The sequence below is a fragment of the Scyliorhinus canicula genome, chromosome 12, assembly GCF_902713615.1.
Source record: "Scyliorhinus canicula chromosome 12, sScyCan1.1, whole genome shotgun sequence".
In the NCBI taxonomy this organism is placed as follows: domain Eukaryota; kingdom Metazoa; phylum Chordata; class Chondrichthyes; order Carcharhiniformes; family Scyliorhinidae; genus Scyliorhinus; species Scyliorhinus canicula.
In genome coordinates this window covers 111,457,808-111,482,967 of record NC_052157.1, presented here as the reverse complement: position 1 = coordinate 111,482,967, position 25,160 = coordinate 111,457,808, and the positions used below count along the sequence as shown (strand labels likewise).

The window sequence follows — 25,160 nt, the reverse complement described above, 5'->3', positions numbered from 1 at the left end:
TTGGGGTCACCTGCAAATTTTTAAATGTTACTTCTGATTGCCAAGTCCAAATCATTTTATTAAGTGGCGAGTATTGAACAGCAGAGTTCCTAGCACCACGCCTTGTGGAACCTTCCCAACTTCCTATCTTTTTGGCAACCCGAGGGGCTAGCTTTAACCCTTACCGTCTGTTTTCTGGGCAGTTTGCTATCCATTCTGCCTCTTACCCCTCAACTCCACTTGTTCTGACCTTAGTCGGTAGTCTATTTTCCAACCCAAGCAAAATCTTAAGACCATGTATTGCAGGACAGACATTGGTTGTGTTTGGTGGCAATAATCATTCTCCTTGGCACATGTGCATTAATATTTAAATAGAATATTTTCTTTTCATCCACAGGATGCTCGCGTCACTGGCAAGAGCAGCAAATGTTGCCCATCCCCAACTGCCCTGAGAAGGTGCTGTGACAATGGAGTGGCTTGCTAGGCCATTTCAGAGGGCAGTTAAGAGTCAGCCACATTGATGTGGGTTTGGAATCACATATAGGCCAGACCAGGTGAGAGCTGCAGATTTCCTTCTCTAAAGGACATTAGTGAACCAGATGAGTTTTCACAGTAATCAATGATAGTTTCATGATCACCATTAGTGAGGCCAGTTTTCAATTCCAGAATTGTAAAGTTCTTAATATCCTTACCATGCTGTATCATTTTTATCACCAATCAGAAATATCCAAACATTCATGTTTACTATTCACTGCACAATTGAAACGTCACGATCAATCTATTACCAGGTTGAATAGTTTATGATCTATTACCTGGTTGAATAGTTTATGACCATCAGGTTGATGCTGAGACTGAGTGAATGTTTTGAGTTGAGGTTTTTATATCAGATGCATTTATATACTTAATTGATGAGTTTGAAACAACAGTAACTCTGAGAAGAGGATGATTATGAATTGAACCCAAATATGACCACCTGGGACCCGTTAAATGATACAAAGTTCTGAGAGTTATATTAGCATAATTTAATATTAACCAGCAAACTGGGCAGCACAGCGGCACAGTGGCTAGCACTGCTACCTCATGGCGCAAGGTCCCAGGTTGAACAATTACTTTGCCTCAGTATTTACAGCAGAAAAGGAGATAACTTGCCAGAAATCCCGATAAAAATTAATAGTCGATAGAGGACAGGGACTTCATACAGTTAACTACAGCAGCAGTAACTAGGAAATTAGTGGAACTAAAGAGTAACAAATTCCCAGGACCTGACAGTTTCCATCCAAAGGTGTAAAAGGAAGCAGGGGAGCACATTGTTGATATCCTAACTATAATCTTTCTGAGTGCCCTGGATTCAGGAGTAGTCCCTCTGGATTGGAAAATTGCACATGCCACTCCACTTTTTAAGAAAGGTGAATGGGGAAACCAGGGAATGACAGACTGGTTAGTCTAACATCTGTGGTGGGGAAAGTGCTAAAGTCTATAATCAGGAGTACGGTAACAGAATGCTTCTTAAATTTCAGTTGATCAGGGAGAGCCAGCATGGATTTGTGAAGGGAAGGTCATGCCTGACAAACCTCAAGGAATGCTTTGAAAAGGTGACTAAGGTAGTGGACAGGGGAATGTCTATGTATATCATTTATATGGACTTCCAGAAGGCATTTGATAAAGTCCCACAGAAGAGACTGTAAACTAAAGTAGAAGCCCACGGAGTTGAGGGCAAATTATTGACATGGTTAGGAAATTGGTTGAGTGGTAGGCGATAGCTAATGGGGATAATGGGTAATTACTCTAATTGGCAGCTTGTGACTAGTGGTGTACCACAGGAATCTGTGGTGGGGCCTCAATTATTCTCATTTATCATTAACGACTTGGATGATGGCATAGAAAGTCATATATCCAAATTTGCTGAATGTACAAAGGTTAGGCGGCTTTGTAGATAGTCAAGATGATAGCAAAAAATTACAAGGGAGATATTGACAGACTGGGTGAAAGGCCAGAACTGTGGTAGATGGAATTTAACGTAAACAAATATGAGGTTATCCATTTTGGACAAAAAAAAAATGTCGAGCAGGGTACTTTCTAAATAGGAAGAGGCTAAGTACAGTGGATGTCCAAAGAGACTTGGGGATTCAGGTGCATAGATCTAAAAAATGCCCCGAACAAGTACAGAAAAACAAAAAGGCTAATGGAATGCTGGCCTTTATATCAAAAGAATTGGAGTCTAAAGGCACAGCAGTTAAGCTGCAGCTATATAAAACCCTGGTTAGATCCCACTTGAGAGTATCGTGAGCAGTTCTGGACATTACACATGAAAAAGGATATATTGGCCTTGGACGGAGTGCAACATAGGTTTACAAAAATGATACCTGGATTACAGGGGTTAAGTTACCAGGAGAGATTACACAAATTAGGACTATTTTGCCAGAATTTAGAAGGTTAAGAGGTGATCAGATTGATGTCTTCAAGATATTAACAGGAAAAGGCAGGGTAGACGAGGATAACCTATTTCACTGGTTGGAGATTCTAAAACTAGGGGAAATAGTCTAAAAATTAGGGCCAGACCATTCAAGAGAGATGTTGGGAAGCACTGCTTCACACAAAGCGTGGTAGAGGTTTGGAACTCGTTCCCACAAAAGCAGTTGAAGCTAGAACAATAGTTAATTTTAAATCCGAGATGGGTATATTTTTGTTAAGCAAAGATATTAATGGATGTGGTCCAAAGATAGGTATATTGTTAGGCCACAGATCAGCCACGATCTCAATGAATGGCAGGACAGGCTAAAGAGGCTGAATGACCTACTCCTGTTCCGATATTCAACATAGATAATCACAGCACAATCTGATCCCTCCCTTGCATGAAGGAATTAAGGTTTAACTCCTCTTGCTGTCTGGCTATTAGATAAATTAGCAGAGATTGTGGCTCGATTTGAGAGTCTGATGTTTAGAATACAGCATTTACTCTTTGGAGAGCACATTTTACACTTTGATTTTGTAAATTACCCATTAATGGAATGGAACAGATTAGAACAGAGGTAATCATTTATTTCAAAACTATCAACTTCAGGTACCCTCCTAACATGCACCATGCCGCAAGCCAGTCAGCTCCCAGGGCGTTGCAACCAAAACCATTAGAAGGGACAGTTATGATGCTGCTGTAATTATCTTTGAATTTACTCTCCTTCCCTATGGGGGTAAAGACTCACTCCCTCTAATGCACCTGCTAAGGACAACTACTCATTATTATGTCAGGTCATTAAATAACCATTTACCGCAGCAAGTAATTATTGTGCCGTCAGTGTATTCCACTAAAGGGAAAACATCACACTTTTCAACCCTTCTGCATCTGAAGACTGGTGCACGGCAATCAAAATATAGTTTTCAGAACAGATGCCTGTGCTTACTTGTTTGCCGTGGTGTATCAATTAACTAGTTATAATAACAAAATCCGATAAATGTAAACACAAGTTCACACATGAAACCCGCAGGGTAAACGGAATTACTGTGTCTAGTCCTGGGCACCACACTTCAGGAAGGATGCGAAGACATTAGAGAGGGTGCAGAAAAGACACACAGGAATGATTTCAGGGATGAGGAACAGCAATTATATGGATAAATAGATTGGAGAAGCTGGGTCTGTTCTCCTCGGAGAGATTATTAAGAGGTGTTTTCCAGAAGTGAGAAAATAAATTTCCCCACAAGTGATTCGGATCTGGAATGCACTGCCTAGAAATGTGATGGAGGCAGGCGAAATCAAGGCATTCAAGGTGATTACTTGAATAGAAACAATATGCAGGGGTATGGGGAAAGGCAGGGGAATGGCACTAAGTCACGATGCTCGTTTGGAGAGCAAGTGCAGACACGATGGACCAAATTACCTCTTTCTGTACTGAAACAATTCTGAGATTCTGTGAAGTGATCAAAATGAGTCGGACAGAAGGATAGGATGAAACTGCCCCATTGGCAGAAACATCAAGGACCAGAAGACACCAACTTAATGAGATTTTCCAAAGAAGCAATGGCAACATGAGGAAAAACATTCCTTTTTACGTAGCAAGTGATAAGGATCTGGAATGCACTGCCTGAGAGGATGTGGTGGAGATGGATTCAATTGAGGGCTTTAAAAGAGAACTGAATAATTAACCGAAGAGGAAAATTTGCAAGTCTATGGGGAAAACAGAGGGAAATGGGATTGAGCAAGTTTCTTTTGCAGAGAGCCACATGGGCATGGCAGGCTGAATAACCTCATTCTGGGCTGCAATCGTAAACATGCTAAGATTCTATAAGGATATCTTGGAAGAACCGAACATGATGTACTTGGCTAAAATGATGAACAGAGACAGCACTGCACAACTCAACAAAATGTATTATGAGGTGCATATTTTAATACTGAACAATTACACAGTTGTAATTTATATTAAAAAGATGGGAACATGCATTTTGCTATGAGCAAAGTATGTTTGTAAAGTTGTACTCTGCCTTCAATTTGAGAATAGGGTCCATTATTGAATGCCACCCTATTGGATAAGATCTGCCACGCTTGGTAGCCGAATGATAAACATCGTGTTTGTGGAAAACGTAGAGACATAATGAAACAGATGCAAGAGTTTTGGATCTTTAAACGTAACATTAAATCAACATGCTAAAACTCATCACTTACCTCTTCAAAAGAATATAGTGATCAAGAGACCAAGATTAAGTTTTGATGCCTTAGCTGGAGCCCAGGAGAGTTTGGAAATGAGAAATCCCCAAAATGCATTTGAAAGGGAGAAACCAGTTAATGTTTTAAGCACACTCCTTCATCAGGGTCAAAGCCAAAGTCTCAAAACTATTTTTCACTTTCAGATCCTAATCAATCTGCTGTGTATTCCCAGCATTTGTAGTTTTACTTTTTAACATTGCACTGAAGTTAGTACAGAACCACACTTAACACCTGCAATTCATGCTTGGTCTCAAAACCACATCAGTCAACAGTGTTATTAAAATTCAACATAGTTCGAAGGATTAGATTGGAGTGAAATAAAGGAATAGCAATTTTTAAAATTGCAACCAAATTTGAAACTTCTCCCCCACTAAGGAAAAGAAAACAGATTTAACACTGCAAGTAGATAGGAAATATCTTTACTTAACTACCTTTTCTGGACACTTTCTTCGATCTCCTAAATGATTTATCTCGGACAGTGCTGAGTTTTTTATCGCTTTTTCTTGAATCGGGATTGTGTACGGGTTTAGTTGCGCGGGTGAAGCACACAGGCAGTCCAGCAGCACACATCAGAATTGCGGTCATGCCTACAGATTCAGTGGTGATCAGCATGCACAGGGGTAATGGTAAAAAACAAACAAAATAAAGCACACAAAAATAAATTAAAAAAGGAACCAGAGAAAATAAAGGAAGGAAGTCAACAGGACAAAATAAAATCCAAATCACCAAGTGACAAAATTAATTCATTAGGCAAAAAAAAAAGTGCAATTAGTTTCAGACATTGTAGGCCTCACCAATGATTTGAAAGAGACCAAAGAGTGAACAAAACCCCCACAGAATAAGCAATAAGGGCAGCAGGCCTGGGTAAACACCATGGCAACAGCAGCATTTTCGCAAACAGCCAGATCAGGGAACATCTTTGTTTCGATATGTGTTTTACTGTAGCACTGAAAGAACTCTAAAATGAAATAACTACACAGAACTTGCAAAAGAGAATGAAAACATCAATGCCTCGCAGTTCTGACACTGGTGCTCAGATTATTGACATCACCCTGTGGTTTGCACTCTCTTTAAATGAGTAAGAGTGAACAGCATTCTCCTTTTGTAAAATAATTCTCTTCAGCTTTTGTATGAAGTGCAGGTGCTCTCTGCAGGACTGTTCCACTTCATTCCGCTCTCAAGACGTAGAATTGGAAATATTATAGGTCACAATTGTGGAATCAAAGGAGTGTTCTGTACAACTTCCTCCACAAATCTCTCTGCAGATTTTTCTCAACTGGATGCCGATTTCTCCATGGAGAAGGTTGACATTTTTCTAAATACTAATGTGTGCCAAAGAAGATTTTCTCACTATTTTGCAGTCTTGGCTTGCAACTTGCCCTGCAGGAAGCAATCCACGATTGTTGACCAGGATAAAAGGGCAACTAAGAATGATCAAACTGCTGCTTTGTCTACGATTGCTGTGATGCCATGCACAAGTGATCCAAAATGCCATTTATTGACTTCAGAATAGTTAATGAAGTCAGTGTCCCCTGAAGCACAGATAAGCAGACAGAATTTATACAGTCTCTAAAGCAATCATAAATCCAAGCACAAAGTTTGGAAGGTGAAATTTAGTAGTAACGTTATATTTGAGTTTCCAAACCACCCTGTTAAAAAATAAATGTTGAAAGTCACTTGTCAAAATTTGAAAGGATGCCATGGGTGTTCAAGAGACGAGCATATTAGACTCAATGGGAGGTGTCATTAAACAAAAATACAAATGTGAATTTGATTAAATGCTATTTACTAAGAGTCTATAAAGACGCACCAACAATTTGTGATATGTCTAAATGTGTCCCTTTCAATGGTAAGATGGTGTGGAAGAGCATTTAACAAGCGAATAAGAACATCAGGGTACATAGCCAGAGAATATAAATGCACTAAGATTTTGTATGGATATTTATAGTGCATTGGCCAGATCAAATTACACAGTGTACTGTGCATAGTTTGGACACCATGTTTCAAAAGGGAAATGGAAGAATATGCAATGAAAGATCAACAAGATTGATTTCAAATGTGCAGAGAATGAAAGATCACAGAAATTTGGAACGAGTATGTGACCAATTTTTCCCCATCAGTGCAATTTGGAGCTGCATTGGATCCCTGAAGCGACAGGAGAACAGAACAATCTGCACTTCTTTTGAGAATGTCAATGTGACCAGACCACACCAATGCTGTACTTATGCTAAATAAACATCCAATTTGACTTTTAGATATCATTCCCTTAACAGCATATTAAAATTAAAAAAATTTTTTTTTTTTTTTATATAGAGTATCCAATTATTTTTTTTCCAATTAAAGGGCAATTTAGTGTGGCCAATCCACCTAACCTGCACATCTTTGGGTTGTGGGGGGTGAAACCCATACAGACAAGGGGAGAATGTGCAAACTCCACATGGACCGTGACCCAGGGATTCAAACCCGGGTCTTCAGTGGCGTAGTCCCAGTGCTAACCACTGCGCCACGTGCCACCCTCAGCAGGCAGCATATTAACAACCAAGCTCAAGGTTTAATCTAGATCATTGTTTTGACTCATGATTTTTTACAGAAAGTTTTACAATGCTTGCGCATTCTTGATACTTGATGAGCAAAATTGTAATTTTAAGGATAAATGTTTTCAAGCATTATAAAAACAGACTCCTTCTCCAATCCTCCAATATATGTGTCTCGAGATCTTCCGACAAGATCTCTTAACACTGCTACCTCATGGGACCAATCCAAAATACAATGATCCTGGCAGTGTCCAAAGTAGGGCACTGTTGCCATTTGTGGAAGAATGTGTTGAATGTCCAGCATTTTCCCGCAGTCATCTATAAGAATAGTTGCTTATTTAAGTAACAGATTATTATGCTAGGGAACAATAAAATAACCTAGGCCCTGAAATTACATCTCATAATACCAACATATGGTCATTTAGCATATCTGTTGACTATTTTGACAGACATTAACCCATTTAAAATCAGTGGTTTGCTTCCTCTAGCAATAGGGAGGAGAATCACAGACAAACATATTAAGATTTCTATTGCTAGCATTTCTCAAATGCAATTTTAGGTCATGGCTTTTTAAAATTAATCTATAGATTTTCAGTAATCTAAAAAGTAAACATACTGCTTAGTTGGCAAACTAAACAAGTGATCCAATCATGAAGAACAAGGGTGAAGCAGTGATGTAGCGGTATTGTCACTGGACTAGTAACCCAGAGATTCAGGGGACCAGTCCTGCAAATCGCACCACGGCAGACGGTTTCAATAAAATAAATCAGGAATTAAAAGTCTAATGATGACCATGAAACAATTGTCGGTTGTTGTAAAAACCCATCCAGTTCACTAGGCTTTAGGGAGGAAAATCTGCCATCCTTACCTTGTCTGGCCTACAGATCCACAGCATGAGTTGACTCTTAAATGCCCTCTGGCCTAACAAGCCAATCAGTTCAAGGGCAATTAGTTTTGGGTAACAAATGCTGGCCCAGCCAGCGGCACCCACTTCTCATAAATGAACAAAAAACAAGGATAAAGCCTATGAAAAACAACTTTATAGATGGGTGTAGAGAGATTGCAGAGTAAAAACATTGTTATAGAAAAGGGAACATTTATCTTCTTAGTAATCAATAATATTATCAAGCATTCTGAAGATAAGACATAAGACACAAACATTGCACAATTCATTTAACTTTTTCCTTCTGCCCCACTGTTATTTATTTCCCACAGTCTTTGGATCTTTACTATCTTCTCTGAGCAAGATAATGGACGGTGTTGTTCTGTGGCCGTATCTCCACTGGAAGCTAGACTTTGAGGTCACCTGGACTCTTACTGTTGGCATGTCTGACTATGACAACTGATGCGTTTCCCCCCTTCCATCCTTGTATTTTCTTCTCCTTTTAACCATGCAGATTCATAAAAGATATAACTCTTATGGTAATAGAGAATGGTGGTCCATTGGGTTATAGGGTACTGTACATTAGCACATAACTTATATCCATGTACCCAAGTATAACCTTTCAGATTTTCGCAAAGATTCACTGCACCAGTGAAAATTAGATACCAAATCTGACATGGCTAAGTGGTGTCTCATACAAATGAGCATGCATCACATTAACAACAGACTCCCGGATTATACAATTGTGCCTTGCTATCGATATGTATGTATTTATTTGAGAATGGCCCCGGTCAGCCCAATGAGGACCAATGGCAAAATCATGCGACCTTGAACAGAAGTTATCCTTGAATCAGGGGACAGCTGAAAACAACTTATTTGAAAGAATCAAGAGTTAAAAGGAATCTTTGTTTATATTTACATCTCCTAATCTCGATTTGCTGAAGTCAACTGTAGTAGCCCTACCACAAGGTTGGTTGAAATTAGTCAGATCAGCACTAACCGGTGATTGGATAGGAGTCCAGTCCCATTTAAAAAAATATATAAATTTGGAGTACCCTATTATTTTTTCTAATTAAGGGGCAATTTAGCATGGCCAATCTACCTACCCTGCACATCTTTGGGTTGTGGGGGGTGAAACCCACGCAAACACGGGGAGAATGTGCAAACTCCACACAGACAGTGACCCGGAGCCGGGATCGAACCCAGGTCCTCAGCGGCATAGGAGCAGTACTAATCACTGCACTACCGTGTTGCCAGGTCCATTCTCATTTAAATGGCTTGGTATCATGTTTGCATGTACTCAGTAAAACCAGGGCAGACAGAGATTTTATCTCCTGTGTCCAGGTTATGCACAAGGTATGTGTTTCAAGGACTGAATGAATAGTGCTGTATAACTCAGACCTCCCAATAGCCATCATTGAGAAGACATTTTTGCTTTAGAAGTCACATCAAAAGTTAAACGCAGCTTTACTTTGCCTTTTAACAGGACGCATCTAATCTAGAACTTTAGGGGTCAATTTACTGATCATCCAAATGCTATTAATAATAAAGGTCACATTACCTGCAAATGCTGGCAATACATTGTTTGGACCATTCAGCTGTATTGGCAATGTTTGAATGCTGACAGAAAAAACACAAATGCAGTGCAGGTTATTGGGATTGAACAAGACAAACAATAACCACATCATACTAACAAAAGCAAAATAATGGGGATGCTGGAAATTTGAAATGAAAACTTAAAATGCTCAGCAAGTCTGGCAGTATCTGTGGAAAGTAAAATTGTAGATTGTAAAACTGGGAATTTGCATGAAACTATCCTAATGAAAAGTTATCAACTTGAAACATTAATTCTGTTTCTCTCTCCATGATGCTGGCTGATCTGTTGAACATCTCTAGCAATTTCTATTTTTATTTAAGTCACTTATCATATTTCTCTGGGATATTTCCACATCCTGGGATCTCCCAATCTTAGTGGTGGAAGAGGTGTGTGCTGCAGCTGCACAGGACATTACTATAGGGTCCTTCACATTTTCAAAGTGTTTGAATTACTTTTAAAGTACAGCGAGTATTGGAGCAAGCAATTACGTGCACAAGGACCTGCAAATAACAATGAGACAAATATACAGCTAATCTGTTTTGGTTGAGGGGCAACTGTTGGCTAGGATACCTTGCACTTAACTGAACATTGATGCAATATTTGATTTTTCACATCAAACTGAACTAGCAGTTCAGCCTTGACTTAATGTCTCACCTAAAGACAGCAATATTGCTTCAGTGCTGCAAGCATCTGTCTGCCTTATGGTTCAAGGGCAGCACGGTAACATAGTGGTTAGCACAGCTGCTTCACAGCTCCATACTCCCATGTTCTTTTCCCAGCTTGGGTCACTGACTGTGTGGAGTCTGCACGTTCTCCCCGTCTCTGCGTGGGTTTCCTCCGGGTGCTCCGGTTTCCTCCCACAGCTCAAAGATATGCAGGTTAGGTGGATTGGCCATTCTAAATTGCCCAAAAAGGTTAGGTTGGGTAATGTGGATAGGGTAGAGGTGGGCTCAAGTACGGTGCTCTTTCCAAGGGCGGGTGCAGACTCGATGGGCTCAATGGCCTCCTTCTGCACTGTACATTCCATGATTCTAAAAGTCCTGGGCTGGACATGAAAGAGATGCCACTTAGCCAGGTAGACACTAATTTAATTTATTTCTCTAGGAACAAAACTTTGTTAGCCATAACAGCTCGAACTGCTCAACACAATTCCCTGCCATTCCTCCCAACCTTTTCACATTGCTACTTATTAAGTAAGTCTGGAATCAACCTTGGTTCTATAAAGAGTGCAGAAGAGCTTGCCAGGGGCAGTATCCAAGACTACCTAAAAATGAGGGGTCAGCCTGGTGACAACAATACAGGACTAATCATGTGCCAAACATCATGTGCAGCAAGTGATAGACAGAGCGAAGCAATTAAACAATCAACAGATCAGATCCAAGCTCTGCAGTCTGCCACGGACAATTAAACTCACGGGAGGAGGAGGAGGCCCCACGAATATTCTCATCTTCAATGATGGGGAGCCCAGCACATCAGTCAAAAGTTAAGGCTGAAGCATTCACTGCAATCTTCAGTTAGATGATGCATCTTGGCTCCTTCAAAGGTCCCCAGTATCAGATGTCAGCCTTCAGCCAATTCAATGCACTCGACACCCCTCCTATCCATCATCATAACTCTGGGCCCTGCCCACCGGGCTTGGCCTGCCCTATCCCTTTGCTGATATTGACTGACCCCCCCCCCCCCCAACGCAGAATTCCCCCGTCCACTTCCTCTCGAAAACATCTTACCCAGTATCGGTCCCCATCCGACCACTTCTCACACCTCATAGGCCCATCACAACCTGTTCCAATGGCCGCAGCCCCTCCCCCCACCACACTCCGTTCACTAGCCAGCTTGAGCTTGCTAGTGTGGAGGCCCCTGCCTAGGTCCCACTCCCCTCCCCGGTCATAAGAAAACAAATCAATCCCCTTCAAAGAAACAAACCCTGGCGGCTCCATTAGCCTTTGGTTTAGGCCTCAACAACCGATGAGCCAAACTAGTTTGTACCGGGAGGTATCTTCCCCCTCCCCAACAACTTTGCCAACATCTTGGCAAAGTACTGAGTCAGCCTCGGGCCCTCCACCCCTTCGGACAGGCCCGTGATTCTCAGATTTCACCGCCTAGATCTGTTTTCCAAGTCCTCCACCTTCGCTCACAGACCTTTGTTGGCCTCCACCACCCTCTGCAGCTCATCACCCATCAAGATGAGCTGATCGCTGTCTTGTGACAAGCCCTCCTCCACTCCCTTCAGTTTGTCACCCTGCTCCTGCACCTCAGCCAATGTCTTCGACACTGCTGCCTTCACCAAGGCAATCAGCTCCTCCACGCACCTTCAATTCCGCCATCATCTCCTTCCTCATCGCCTCCAATGCTTTGCAAACTATTTTTCAAATTCCACAACCATAACCTCGTTCATCTTTTCTGCCGTGAACAGTGTGGCACATAAAGCGACCCAGCCTCCGCCATCTTTCCAGTTGCTGAGCTGACCCTTGCTCGACGGCGAACCTTCACTCGCCCCCTTCTTCGTGACAGACATCTCCCTCCTTCCTTATGTCTTACTGCATTTATTTGATGAAAAATTGCCCCGGGACTAGGCAGTAAGTTATATAAAAATAATCAAGCCTCGAGCAGGAGCCACCCAACGTGCGACTTCCCCCTACATGCCGCCAGTGGAAGAGTCCGGGGATGTTTGTTGATGATTGCACAACATTCAGCATAATTTACGACTCCTCAGACACTGAAGCAGTCTACATTTTGATGCAGCAAGACCTGGATATTACGCAGGCTTAGGCTGACAAGTGATAAGTAACATTTGTGCCACACAAGTGCCAGGCAATGACCATCTCCAACAAAAGGAAATCTAACCATAGCCCGGTGATACTCAGTGACATAACATTGCTGAATCCTCTATCAAAATCCTGGGTGGTTACCATTGCCCTGAAGCTTAACTGGACTAGCTAAATAAATACTGCGACTACAACACTGGTCGGAGGCAAGGAATCCTGCAGCAAGTAACTCGCCTCCTGACTCCCTAAAGTCTGTCCACCAGCTACAAGACATAAATCAGGAGTGTGATGGAATACTACCCCCCTTGCTTGGATGAGTGCAGCTCCAATAAGACTCAAGAAGCTCAACATCATCCAGGACAAAGCTTGATTGGCAGCCCATCCACAAACATTCACTCCCTCCACCAACGATGCATAATAGCAGAGTGTACCATCTACAAAATACACTGCAGCACAACACACCAACAGGCCTTCGACAGCACCTTCCAAACCCACGACCAGTACCATCTAGAAAGACAAGAGCAAGAGAGACCTGGGAACACCACCACCTGCAGGTTTGCCTCCTTTCATGTAAAGTCACTCATCATCTGGACTTGAAAATATATTGCTGTTCCTTCACTGCTGCTGATCAAAATCTTGGAACACCCTCTCTAACAGTACTGTGGGCGCATCTACATCACCTGGACTGCTGCAGTTCAAGGCAGCAGCTCACCACAACCATCTCGAGGGCAATTAGGGATGTGAAATAAACGTTAGCCGAGCCAGCGAACTCCAAATTCCTTGAACGAATAAGAAAAAAAGCACTGACAATGATCTCTGGTTCAATCGCTAATTCTATGCATTCCACAGTTTCACAACATTCTGCATAACAAACTTTTTCCTGCTCTCTTTCTTAATTCCAGATATCATAGTATTGAGTCAATCTCACCTGCTAGGTCCAGTAATGCCCTGGGTTAAATGGGCAAGAATAGAAACCCCAGACATAATTCAGCAGCATTATTCTTCTGACAGTGACACAACCAGAAGGAAGTCCTCTCTCTCTGGAACATTTATTTTCAGAGGCCTCCAAACAGGAAGCACTAATTGCACAAGGGTTGTTAGACAAAAGGATGCGTTGCAAAATAGCATCACAAAAGGTCCCAAGACAACAAACTGGAGGAAGAGCTAACTTTAGCAGCTATTTATTCATCATTAGCTTTTAAAAATAGATCGTAAATGGGAAGTGTGTGAATTTTTTCGCTCCATAACTCACTTCAGATTGTGGATGAAAAATGCTCATTTGCAAAATAAAAGTCCTTCAGAGCAGTAGAGTGATAGGACAGAAGGTAGAACATTGTTCGACCTGTATATTGTATGTGTGGTGAAAACAGGATTAGCGTTAAAGTCTGAAGATCATCACAACTGATTATACTGAAGGAGTCATTGGGCAATAATGAAGAACAGGACTTATTTTGGCCACCCCCTAGCTCAGAGGCAACAACGCTACCTCCAGGTGAGACCAGCCAACACAGTAAAAAACGTCCTGGTTTAGCACTACACCCATCGGGGTCACTCTATATTTTCCAAGGGCTTTCAAAAAAAAAAATTAGATCATATGTTATCAGGTTGAGTTTATTATATTCTCATTTCCAGACTACATAATGGTCTGCCTCCTACTCGAGGACTGAGTCTAACTAGACATGCTCTGGCGATATTAAGCTGCAATGCGCATGATTGGTCCAATTGTGGACCAATCGTGCCCATCATCTTTTCTTTTTTTTTAAATAAACAATTTTATTGAGGTAGTTTTTGGCTTTGTAAACAGTTACAGACATCAACAGAAAGAAAGCAAAAAAGGCAAAAATGTGCAAACATCCATGTACTTTCAATACTTCAATTGTAACATACTGCACAAGCCCACTCCTTTCCCACCGGTACTACCCGCCATTTTATCCCTCCTACTCTACTCTTACCCCCCCCCCCCCCCCTGCTGACGCTCACTCTCCCGCAAAGAAGTCAATAAATGGTTGCCACCTCCAGGCGAACCCCTGTACAGATCCCCTCAAGGCGAACTTAATTTTTTCCATACCCAGGAAACTCGACATGTCCGCAAGCTACAACTCAGTCTTCGGGGGCTTTGAGTCCCTCCTCGCCAATAGTATTCGTCGCCGGGCTATCAGGGAAGCAAAGGCCAAAACATCGGCCGCTTTCTCCTCCTGGACTCCCGGGTCTTCCGAAACCCCAAAAATTGCCACCCCTGGACCCATCTCCACCCTTGTTTTTAGCACCTGGGACATGACGTCCGCAAATCCCTCCCAGTACCCCCTCAGCTTAGGGCATGCCCAAAACATGTGAACGTGGTTCGCTGGTCCTCCCGCGCACCTAGCGCACTTGTCCTCTATCCCAAAGAATTTGCTCATCCGTGCCACCATCATATGGGCCCGGTGAACGACCTTGAATTGAATCAGCCCGAGCCTGGCACATGTCGCGGTCGAATTTACCCTACTCAGGGCCTCTGCCCACAGCCCGTCCTCCATTTCCCCGCCTAGCTCCTCCTCCCATTTAAGTTTCAGTTCTACCGTCTGGGACCCTTCCCCCTTCATGAGCACCTTATAAATACCCGAGACTCTACCCTCCCCTTCTTCCCCCCAGAGACTATTCTGTCTAGGATCCCCATTGGCTGGAGGCGTGGGAAAGATGGGACCTGTCTACGAACAAAGTCCCGCAACTGTAGGCACCTAAAATCATTTCCCCTTACCAGCCCAAATTTCTCCTCCAAGCTCCTCAAACTCGCTAAGCTCCCTTCCAGGAACATATCGCCCACCCTTCCCACCGCCGCCATACTCGAAAACCCCCCATTCATACTCCCGGGGGGCAAACCGATGGTTGTCGCAGATTGGCGTCCAAACCGACGCCCCCGTCTCCCCTACATGCCTCCTCCACTGGCCCCATATCCGCAGGGTCGCCACCACTACCGGGCTGGTGGAGTACTTGGCCGGCGGCAGCGGTAGAGGAGCCGTGACCAGGGCTGCCAAGCTGGAGCCCCTGCACGAAGCCGCCTCCACCCGCTCCCAGATAGACCCCGTACCCACCATCCACTTCCTTATCATAGCGATGTTGGCCGCCCAGTAATAATTAATCAGACTCGGCAAAGCCAGTCCTCCCTCGCTGCGGTTCCTCTCCAACATCGCCTTCTTCACCCGCGGGGATTTTCCCACCCAAAGCTCATGATCATCCTGTTAACTCTTTTGAAGAAGGACTGTGGGACAAAGACCGGGAGGCACTGAAAAATAAACAGAAATCTAGGGAAGATTGTCATCTTTACAGTCTGCACCCTCCCTGCCAGCGACAGCGAGAGTGCATCCCATCTCCGAAACTCTCCCTTCATTTGCTCCACCACCCTGGCCATATTTAACTTGTGCAGCCTGCCCCAGTCTCGTGCCACCTGGATTCCCAAATACCGGAAATTTTCCTCAACCAGCCTAAACGGTAGCCCTCTCAATCTGTTCTCCTGGCCCCTTGCCTGTACCACAAACATTTCACTCTTGGCCGTATTTAATTTGTATCCTGAAAACTGGCCGAACTTCCTCAACATTCCCAGTATACTTCCCATCCCAGCCACTGGGTCCGACACGTACAGGAGCAAGTCGTCTGCGTAAAGAGAGACCCTATGTTCTACCCCGCCCCTCACCATCCCGTTCCATCCCTCTGCTCTCAGCGCAATCGCCAGCGGCTCTATGGCCAGCGCAAACAGCAGCGGGGAGAGCTGGCAGCCCTGTCTGGTCCCTCGGTACAACCTAAAGTACTCCGACACTTCTCTGTTAGTCCTGACGCTGGCCCTCGGGGCCTGATATAATAATTTGATCCAATCCACCAATCCCTCCCCAAACCCAAACCGTCTGAGCACCTCTCATAGATAGTCCCACTCCACCCGGTCAAAGGCCTTCTCGGCGTCCATCGCCACCACTACCTCCACCTCCCTGCCCGCCGGGGGCATCATTATCACATTAAGTAATCTTCTCAAGTTGGCCGCCAGCTGCCTACCTTTCACGAACCCAGTTTGGTCCTCCCCAATCACCTCCGGTACGCAGTCCTCCATTCTAACCGCCAGTACCTTTGCCAGGAGCTTGGCGTCAACATTAATCAGGGAGATTAGCCTGTAGGACCCGCACGCCTCCGGGTCTTTACCCCGCTTCAATATCAGTGATATAGTGGATTGCTAACTAGGCTCCAATGTCCACAGTCGTCCTCTCACCTCACCTCCGTTCACTAGCCAAGTTAGCTAGTGCAGGTGGCTCCCCCCTCGTCAAGATATATTGTCCCCTCCCACCCAGTCATTAGACATTAGAACATAACAGCGCAGTACAGGCCCTTCAGCCCTCGATGTTGCACCGACCTGTGAAACCAATCTAAAGCCCATCTACACTATTCCAGTATCATCCAGTATTTATCCAATGACCATTTAAATGCGTCCCAGAGCAAGAAAAAAAAAACAACAATCCAGCCCATACAATTCACTAAAATAAGATATAACCGTCGCAACACAGAATGCCAATCAACCCAACCATTAACTTGAACTCTATAACAATGTAAAAAGAAGTAAATGAAAATAGAAAGTTGTAGCATTTATACATTTTCCAGCTCCCCAATCACAGTCCACAGTCTCTCTTCCAGCTCTCCTCCTCACGTCTGTCCCAAGCCTTCTGCCCTCATGAACGTCTCAGCCGCCTCCGCTGTCTCAAAATAAAAGTCTTTGGCCTCATACGTTACCCTCAGCTTCGCCGAGTATACCATACCAAATCGCACTCCCCGTTTGAACAGTGCCACCTTAACTCGCCCAAGCGCCGCTTGTCTTTTTGCCAACTCCACCGTCAAGTCCTGGTAAATCTGAAATACCGCACCATCCCACTGCACCTTCTCCTTCATGCAGTACTTATGGAAGCAGATAATTACTGCTCTTGGCTGCTCGTTCACTTTGGGCTTCGGCCTTAATGACCGATGTGCTCAATCTAGCTCATTCTGGAAGGGGTTCACACCCTCCCCCATCAGCTCCGCCAACTTCTTAGCAAAGTATTCTGTTGGCTTTGAGCCCTCTGTCCCTTTGGGCAAGCCCACAATTCTCAAATTGTGCCGCCTCGATAGGTTCCCCAAGTCTTGCTCGGAGTCCTCTGTTGACCTCCACCCACCCTCCGCAGCTCGTCTCTCATCAAGGTGAGCTGGTCACTGTGCTGTGTCACGGCCTCCTCCACTTCCTTTATCTTTTCGCCCTGCTCTCTCACCTCGGCCAATGTCTCTGCCACAGTTACCCTCACCGGGGCGATTGAAACCAATGGTGGAGGACGCAATGTGGCCGCCGTCTCCTTCCTCAAGGCCTCCAAGTGCCTCGCAAACTGTTTTTCCAGCTCTACCGCCATCACCTCGGTCATCTTCTCCACCATAAATAGTGCGACCCCACCATGCGGTTCAGCATTCGCCATCTTGTCAGCACTTTTGCTCATCTTCTCATTCAGCGGTGAGCCCACGTTTCCTCCCTTCTTCGACGCTGCTTTTCGCATCCTTTAACGGTGTATTGTTTTTCTTTTCTTTTTTTCTTTCCCCTTTACCCTCCTGTCCTTCAATCCGTTTTTTTCTTTGAAAAACAGTAAATTTGTCGGGGGGGGGGGGGGGGGGGGGGGGGGGAGGAAAAAAAACTTTCACGAAACTGATTTAAAAACTTCTTTTTTGCATCCCTCCAGACTTTCCCTGGGACTGTATTTCAATCTTCTTAGCACACTCTAGGTGGGAGCCATCCGAAGTGGGACATCTCTTCTACATCCCGCCCTGGCTTAGGGCTTGCCGCCTCGGCCCCTGTTTGGCTCCGCCCCCGCTGCTCTGCCCTTCGAGCGTGCTGGGCCCGATGCCTCGGCACCCACATGGGGTTCTTCGCCGGTTCTCCAACTGTCCTGCTAGGGGCAGCACGGTGGCACAGTGGTTAGCATTGCTGCCTACGCCGCTGAGGACCCAGGTTCGATTCCCGGCCCTGGGTCACTGTCCGTGTGGAGTTTGCACATTCTCCCCGTATCTGCGTGGGTTTCGCCCCCACAACCCGAAGATGTGCAGGTTAGGTGAATTGGCCACGCTAAATTGCCCCTTAATCGGAAAAAATAATTGGGTACTCTAAATTTATTAAAAAATACAAATTGCCCGTGCTAGCTGCCCGTGACGGTCCCAAAGGCCGTCAATAGTTTGGGGTGGGGGGGGGGGGGGGGGGGGGGGGGGGGGCGCGGGGTGGGGGGGGGGGCGCGATTGAAAAGTATGGGAAACCCCCGAAAGCGCCGCAATTCGAGGCCACCGGCAGGAGCTCTTCTCGATGCGGCCGTCCCGCTCTCAAGCGCCACCGGAAATCGACCCAGTTTATTTGTTAATCAGTTATACATGCATTAGTTTGTCTAGCTGCGAGTGGGCCTACAATAATACAGAAACCAAAGATTTCAACATACACAGCTAAGTACTTGACCTCCATTTACTTTTTAAAATCTAGTGTTTGAATCCCTCATAGCCGTGCATCAGATGTTTCTGGTCATGTTTGCGTCTCTACTACCTATGGAGCAGATATTAGCAGAACAAAATTCTGTTCTTCACTGCTAACAGCAACTAAAATTTTCTTTGCTGATCACTCTGCTAAAACTCCTGCACACTTACACCATGTCAGCATTTCTGGAGGTGGGAATGGGGAGAGGGTACGTGGAGGAAAGACGGGAGTCCAGTATTATGCAAGGCTGCAGATGGATTGGGCTAAAATAGCAAGATGACAAACAATTTGCAGGTTTATAACATATAACATACACAGACGCTAAACTTTGGAGGGAATGCATGATTTATCCACTAGCTTATATGATTTTAAAAAAAACATGATATGAAGAGTGCATTCCCCCAAGGTAGTCTATTCAGCTACAAATTTATCTCACAAAATGGACTCTGTGATAGCCTAACAAAAGAAAGAATCCCTGATCAATTCAGGCCGTGGGTGACTGTGTGGAGCTTATACTTTCTCAGTGTCTGTATGGGCTTCCTCCCACAGTCCAAGGACGTGCAGGTTTGGTGGATTGGCCATGCTATATTTCCACTTGGTGTCCAAAAGGTTAGGTGGGGTTACTGGGATAGTGTGGAGGCATGGGCTTAAGTAGGTTGCTCGTTCCAAGGGCTGGTGCAGATTCAGTGAGCCGAATGGCCTCTTTCGGCACTGTAAATACTATGATTCCATGAAATGGGCTCAGCAACAAGTAAAGAGAGAATAGACCAGGATTGAAATAAGCAGGTATGGCTATTGCACGAGGACAGAATTGAGCCATGACATGACCCATTGACCAAGTGCATGTGCCAAGGATGGTCACTAAATCAAGATAGCAGAATGCAGCCTGTGAGCTTCAATGCTGAGCCAAGAGTGCGCAACGTCAAACAACAAACGGGGGGGCATAACAGTACACATTACTGTATCAAGTTAAAATGCTGTGTTGTGCAAGTGACAATGCTTCAGCTAAGTTATAAACACCAACATTTCTTTTTTTTTTTTAATTTAGAGTACCCAATTATTATTTTTCCAATTAAGAGGCAATTTAGCACATTTTTGGGTTGTGGGGTGAAACCAACGCAGACACGGGGAGAACATACAAACTCCACATAGACAGTGACCCGGAGCCGCTAAACACCAACGTTTCAATTCTATTTGCAGTTCTGCAGGAATGAAACTTTTTAAAAAAATTTAGATTATCCAATTAATTTTTCTAATTAAGGGGCCAATCCACCTACTCTGCACATTTTTGGGTTGTGGGGGGTGAAACCCACGCAGACACGGGGAGAATGTGCAAACTCCACACGGACAGTGACTCAGAGCTGGGATAGAACCTGGGACCTCAGCGTCAACCACTAGGCCACCGTGCTGCCCTGGAATGGAACTTGACGTAATGACTGAGTCATAAGACAGCATAATAGGGAGGGAAAACTCACCGAGATTTATTTTAATAGCAGGATGTTACGCAAATGGCCCAAGCTGAAATGTTAATTAATGGAAACTACCACCTACATCTTCATCTGCCCACCATCCTTCACCAACATCTCCATCTGCCCACCATCCTCCAACAAACAGGTTTGGCTGTAGAGAAGATGCAAGGATGGATTAAACAGGTTTTACCCATTCTTTCCCCTTGTCCCATTCCCACCCACATTTTTCTTTTCTCTTTCCCCAAAGTACTTACATAATATAAATTGTAGAAAATCACAGCCATATCACCTGTCGTGTCTGTGCTAGATTTTTCAAAGAGCTGTCATATTAGTCCCACATTTCAGCCCCATTTTTTTGCCCACAACCCTGTAGAAACTCACCTTCAAAGTCACCAATTCCCTTTTAAAAAGTTATTTACAGAAGCCACTTCCACCGCCTTTTCAGTTAGAGCGTTCCAGATCCTGACAACTCTGAGCGAACAAAATTTAAATGTAGCACATATCTTCATGAAACAGGGATCCATTATTTGATTAAATTTGGTGGATTTCGATCATTCATTTGTACCCTCCTTCTGCACTGAAATCTCATTGTGTTCTTCTTTAGCCACTTCCCCTAACTCCTCCCAGGCATAAATGCGTGACGGTACTTAGGGGTGCCTGCTTTGCTACTTGGAAAGTGAAACCCCAAGGAGAAAACAAAGTATTTAATGCATCAAAGCCTAGCCTGCCAAGTCTAATTAACCCACATATATAAACTTTCCAGTGACAGTGACCCAGGAAGTCTTGGCCAATTCTTGCCCAAGAGACAACCATAATGTTCCCATTGTTGCCCCGGCTGAGAGCTCAGAATTGTTTTATATTAAGTGTTTTGCTTAAGCACATTCAAATTTTTACAAATACACATGGTTGACTGTGTTCTGCCTTTCTCAAGTAAGGCTGCTTCCTCATTCCACAGAAGTAACATATTCCTGTAATATTTAGCGCAATTATCTACATAGAAGGGCAACATGGTAGCATGGTGGTTAGCACAATTGCTTCACAGCTCCAGGGTCCCAGGTTCGATTCCCTGCTTGCGTGACTGTCTGTGCGGAGTCTGCACGTTCTCCCAGTGTCTGCGTGGGTTTCCTCCCGGTTCTCCAGTTTCCTCCCACAGTCCAAACATGTGGAGGTTAGATGGATTGGCCATGATAAATTGCCCTTAGTGTCCAAAATTGCCCTTAGTGTTGGGTGGGGTTACTGAGTTATGAAATGAAAATGAAAATCGCTTATTGTCACGAGTAGGCTTCGATGAAGTTACTGTGAAAAGCCCCTAGTCGCCACATTCCGGCGCCTGTCCGGGGAGGCTGGTACGGGAATCGAACTGTGCTGCTGGCCTGCTTGGTCTGCTTTATAAGCCAGCGATTTAGCCTTGTGAGCTAAACCAGCCCCTATGGGGATAGGGTGGAGGTGTGGGTTTGGGTAGGATGCTTTTCCAAGAGCCGGTGCAGACTCGTTGGGCCGAATGGCCTCCTTCTGCACTGTAAATGCTATGAAATAATTAGAAGTTTGAGAGTAGCTGGCTGACTTCAGAAATCACAATGTGTCAAAAGTACATACATAAATGAGGAATGAGAAAAGGTATCTATGTTCATTCCTGACATGGAACCAAAACTTTACAAGTTCCTGGCAGACTTCCCTCCGCAAACAGCTGTTAAACTTTGGTTGACCTCAGGACCTATTAGACCACTTCCCCAGAGTACATCTGAGCAAAAGCCTTAAAAGGCCAAGAGCTAAACAGAACTGTCTTCCAGGCATGTGGTGACCTGCCACAGAGTCACTTGTTTAAAAAAAATGAGGAATTGGCACTACGTGTGATGTGTCTTTTCTTAAGGGGTTATCAAAAGTAGCTGGTAAAAACAAATGATAAAAGGCACTGCTGGAAGGGATCAAATCAAAGTGAGAGGAAGAGTTGAGAGAGGGCATGGAGGAGGGGTTCTGGTGTGGGGTGCTCCGGAGCTTTTGTGTGTGGGGGGGGGGGGGGGGGGGGGGGGAGAGAGAGAGAGAGAGAGAGAGAGAGAGAGAGGAGAGAAGAAGAGACGTTCGTATGTTTTGGTCCTGTCCAAAGCAGGAGAATTGCTAGGAGGAAGTTTTCAGGGTAATTTCTAAAGTGATGCATGCAAGACTGGACTCGGGCTCCGGGGAGGCCATATTCGGGATATCGGACCAGCCGGGGTTGGAAACGGGTGCAGAGGCAGATGTTGTAGCCTTCGCCTCTTTGATCGCCCGAAGGCGGATCCTGTTGGGATGGAGATCAACCTCTCAACCCTGTGCCCTGGCATGGTGGGGGGACCTGCTGGAATTCTTAACTCTTGAGACGGTTAAGTTTGAGCTGAGGGGAAGAATGGGGGGATTCTACAATTCATGGGTGTTATTCATTTTGCATTTTCAAGAATTGGATTAACATTATGGGGGGAAATTGTATGTGTTAATGGTGACTATGGGTGTTTCTTGATTTCTTCCTGTTTTTTGTGTGTATGTTAACATGCGGGCTGTTTGGGGGTTTAGTGGGAGGATGGAATTGCGACAAGGATTGACAATGTATTTGTTACTGTTTATTGTTCGTTGGTGGGTGTAAATTTGGAAAAGGAGAATAAAAATATTTTTAAAAAGACAAGCGATACGAGTTGCAAAGCGCTATTGAAAGCAGCTTCACACCTTCACCTCAGACAAAACTATGAAATGCCATTTTAATGCTTTCAGTTCTCCCATACGCTTAAAAGAGTAAAGTTCAGTGGTTAGTTATAAAGTTTACAATTTTTCTTTTTATAGAACCTGAAACTGCGCAACTGTCTGATATTGTGGAAATTCCTAATAGTGAGGAAACCAAAAGTATAGAATTGGATTTTTATCAATTTGGTGAAGTGAAACATTCACTTCCTGACCCACCCTACAAGTTTGTTGGTTGTGCAAGAACCTATTAATTAAAAACAAACCCCTCAGATATCTTGATAACACCCAGCTCTCTCTTATCACCGACTCTTTCAATCCCTCCATCTGACTCAGATCTGTCATGCTGTTTGTCCCCAATCCAGTTTTGGATTAGCTTAAATTCCTCCCTGGATAGTACGTTTAGCTGAATCAGACAGTTTGCAACCTTCTGACACCATTGGTGACCTTTATTTTTCACCTGTGCAACATCACCAGACAACACTCCTCTCATCCATTGTTTAAATCCTCATCCATGCCCTTGTTGTCTCTCGGCTTAACGATTCCAATTCTCTCCTGATTGGTCACCCACTGCCCAACCTCTGAAAATAAACTTTCACTGTGTCCCATTCACCAATCACCTGCTGTTCACTGATCAACAATGGCTTTGGGTCCAGCAGTCTTTAATTTATAATTCTCATCCTTGTGTTCAAATCCCTCCATGGACTTGATCCTACATCCAACTTCCTGCAGCTCTCCTCCAATTCTGGTCTGTCACACATTCCAAATTTTCATTACTTCAACTGCTGGCAGCTGTGCCTTCAGCAGGTAAAGTCCTAAAGCTCAGCAGTTTGTTCCTTAGACCTCGTCACCTCTCGACTTCTCTCTCCTCCTTTACATCACCCATTAACCAAGCGTTTGGTCACCTGTTTAAAAGGATTGCATGGTCTTGTCTAGCCATTTTGTCTTTTGCTAACTGCTTCATGGAGGTGGTATTCCTGTGATTCCTAGAAGGTTACAGGGATACTTGGTGGTCGTAGTGGGGTGGATGCAAAAACAGATCAGCTGGTTTGTGTTTTTAAAACATTAGATTGACAACTGTATCCCTGAGATGAATGCCTGCTTCCAACCTCGGTTAATATCACATTGTAACTGGGCATAACTGCCTCTCCAGCTATCATCAATCCTGTTGATGAATTTTCTTGACCAAAACGAAGTGTGGAAAAAATTCAGGAGACAGCTACAGCTATCAATGTGGGCACAGTGCACTGGAACACATTGTTCATGGTAGCAAAGGTTTCTTCAATTCAAATTTGGCAGCCTCATGAGTACAGCAATTGGTTAGTGCATGAAGATCACATGCATATGCAGGCTTAAATAGGGTTTTCTGATCATTCCCTCCCCTCCCCAATCCTTTGCCACATTGGTTCATCTCAGGCAGGGAAGCATTTGGGGCAAATACAATTGGTCTCAGGACTCTTGTATGGGTGAAGAAAAATATCATCAGTGGTTCTGAACTTGGTCTACATTTTGGAGAATGGAAGGATGGGCCATGGTGAATAATGGACAGGGACAAGAGTCAGACCATGCTGTGATTTTCTTTGGGGTCAAATATCCTGACAACTCTTGCCATTCAAGTGAATACAGAGGGTGGGTGATTTGGGAAGGGCACCTGTGAAATTGTACTCCGGCAGAAACCGGAGGTTGGAGAACACTGAAAGAGCATAAAGCTCCAGTGTGTATAGTGATCTAATAAAAATTTCCATTGCATCAAGGTACAACTGTACAAAACCCTTTCAATATATAGATTTTAAAACTTTTCCAAGCTGTCGGGGAAGAGGGAAATGTCTGGTATCATTAATGAAATACATATTGCGGAAATTACTTGACTGGGCCTGCCAAGCACAATATTCTGTGCAGAGAGATTAGCTGCTGCTGCAGGGATTATCTTGGCTATTTAATGATTAAAATCAGGAACTTCATGTTGTAATAGGTATCTTATTTATTTATATTCTACTCATAATGCATACAAAATCTTCATCTCTTGGGATAATTTGTTTCT

The 25,160-nt window shown here is 44.1% G+C and overlaps 1 protein-coding gene across 4 annotated transcripts in view; it reads right to left on the bottom strand.

The window, feature by feature from the left end:
• Positions 1-25,160, bottom strand: part of dtx2 (deltex 2, E3 ubiquitin ligase) — a 75,636-nt gene that overhangs the window by 12,469 nt on the left and 38,007 nt on the right. For 3 of the 4 annotated variants that reach the window (XM_038813753.1, XM_038813754.1, XM_038813756.1), the window contains 2 exons: positions 9,654-9,712; positions 5,107-5,262 (listed from right to left, as the gene is read on the bottom strand). In XM_038813753.1, coding sequence (XP_038669681.1) covers positions 5,107-5,262; positions 9,654-9,712 — 215 coding nt within the window. The remainder of the gene's footprint in view (positions 1-5,106; positions 5,263-9,653; positions 9,713-25,160) is intronic. The other variant, XM_038813755.1, reaches the window with a different exon arrangement.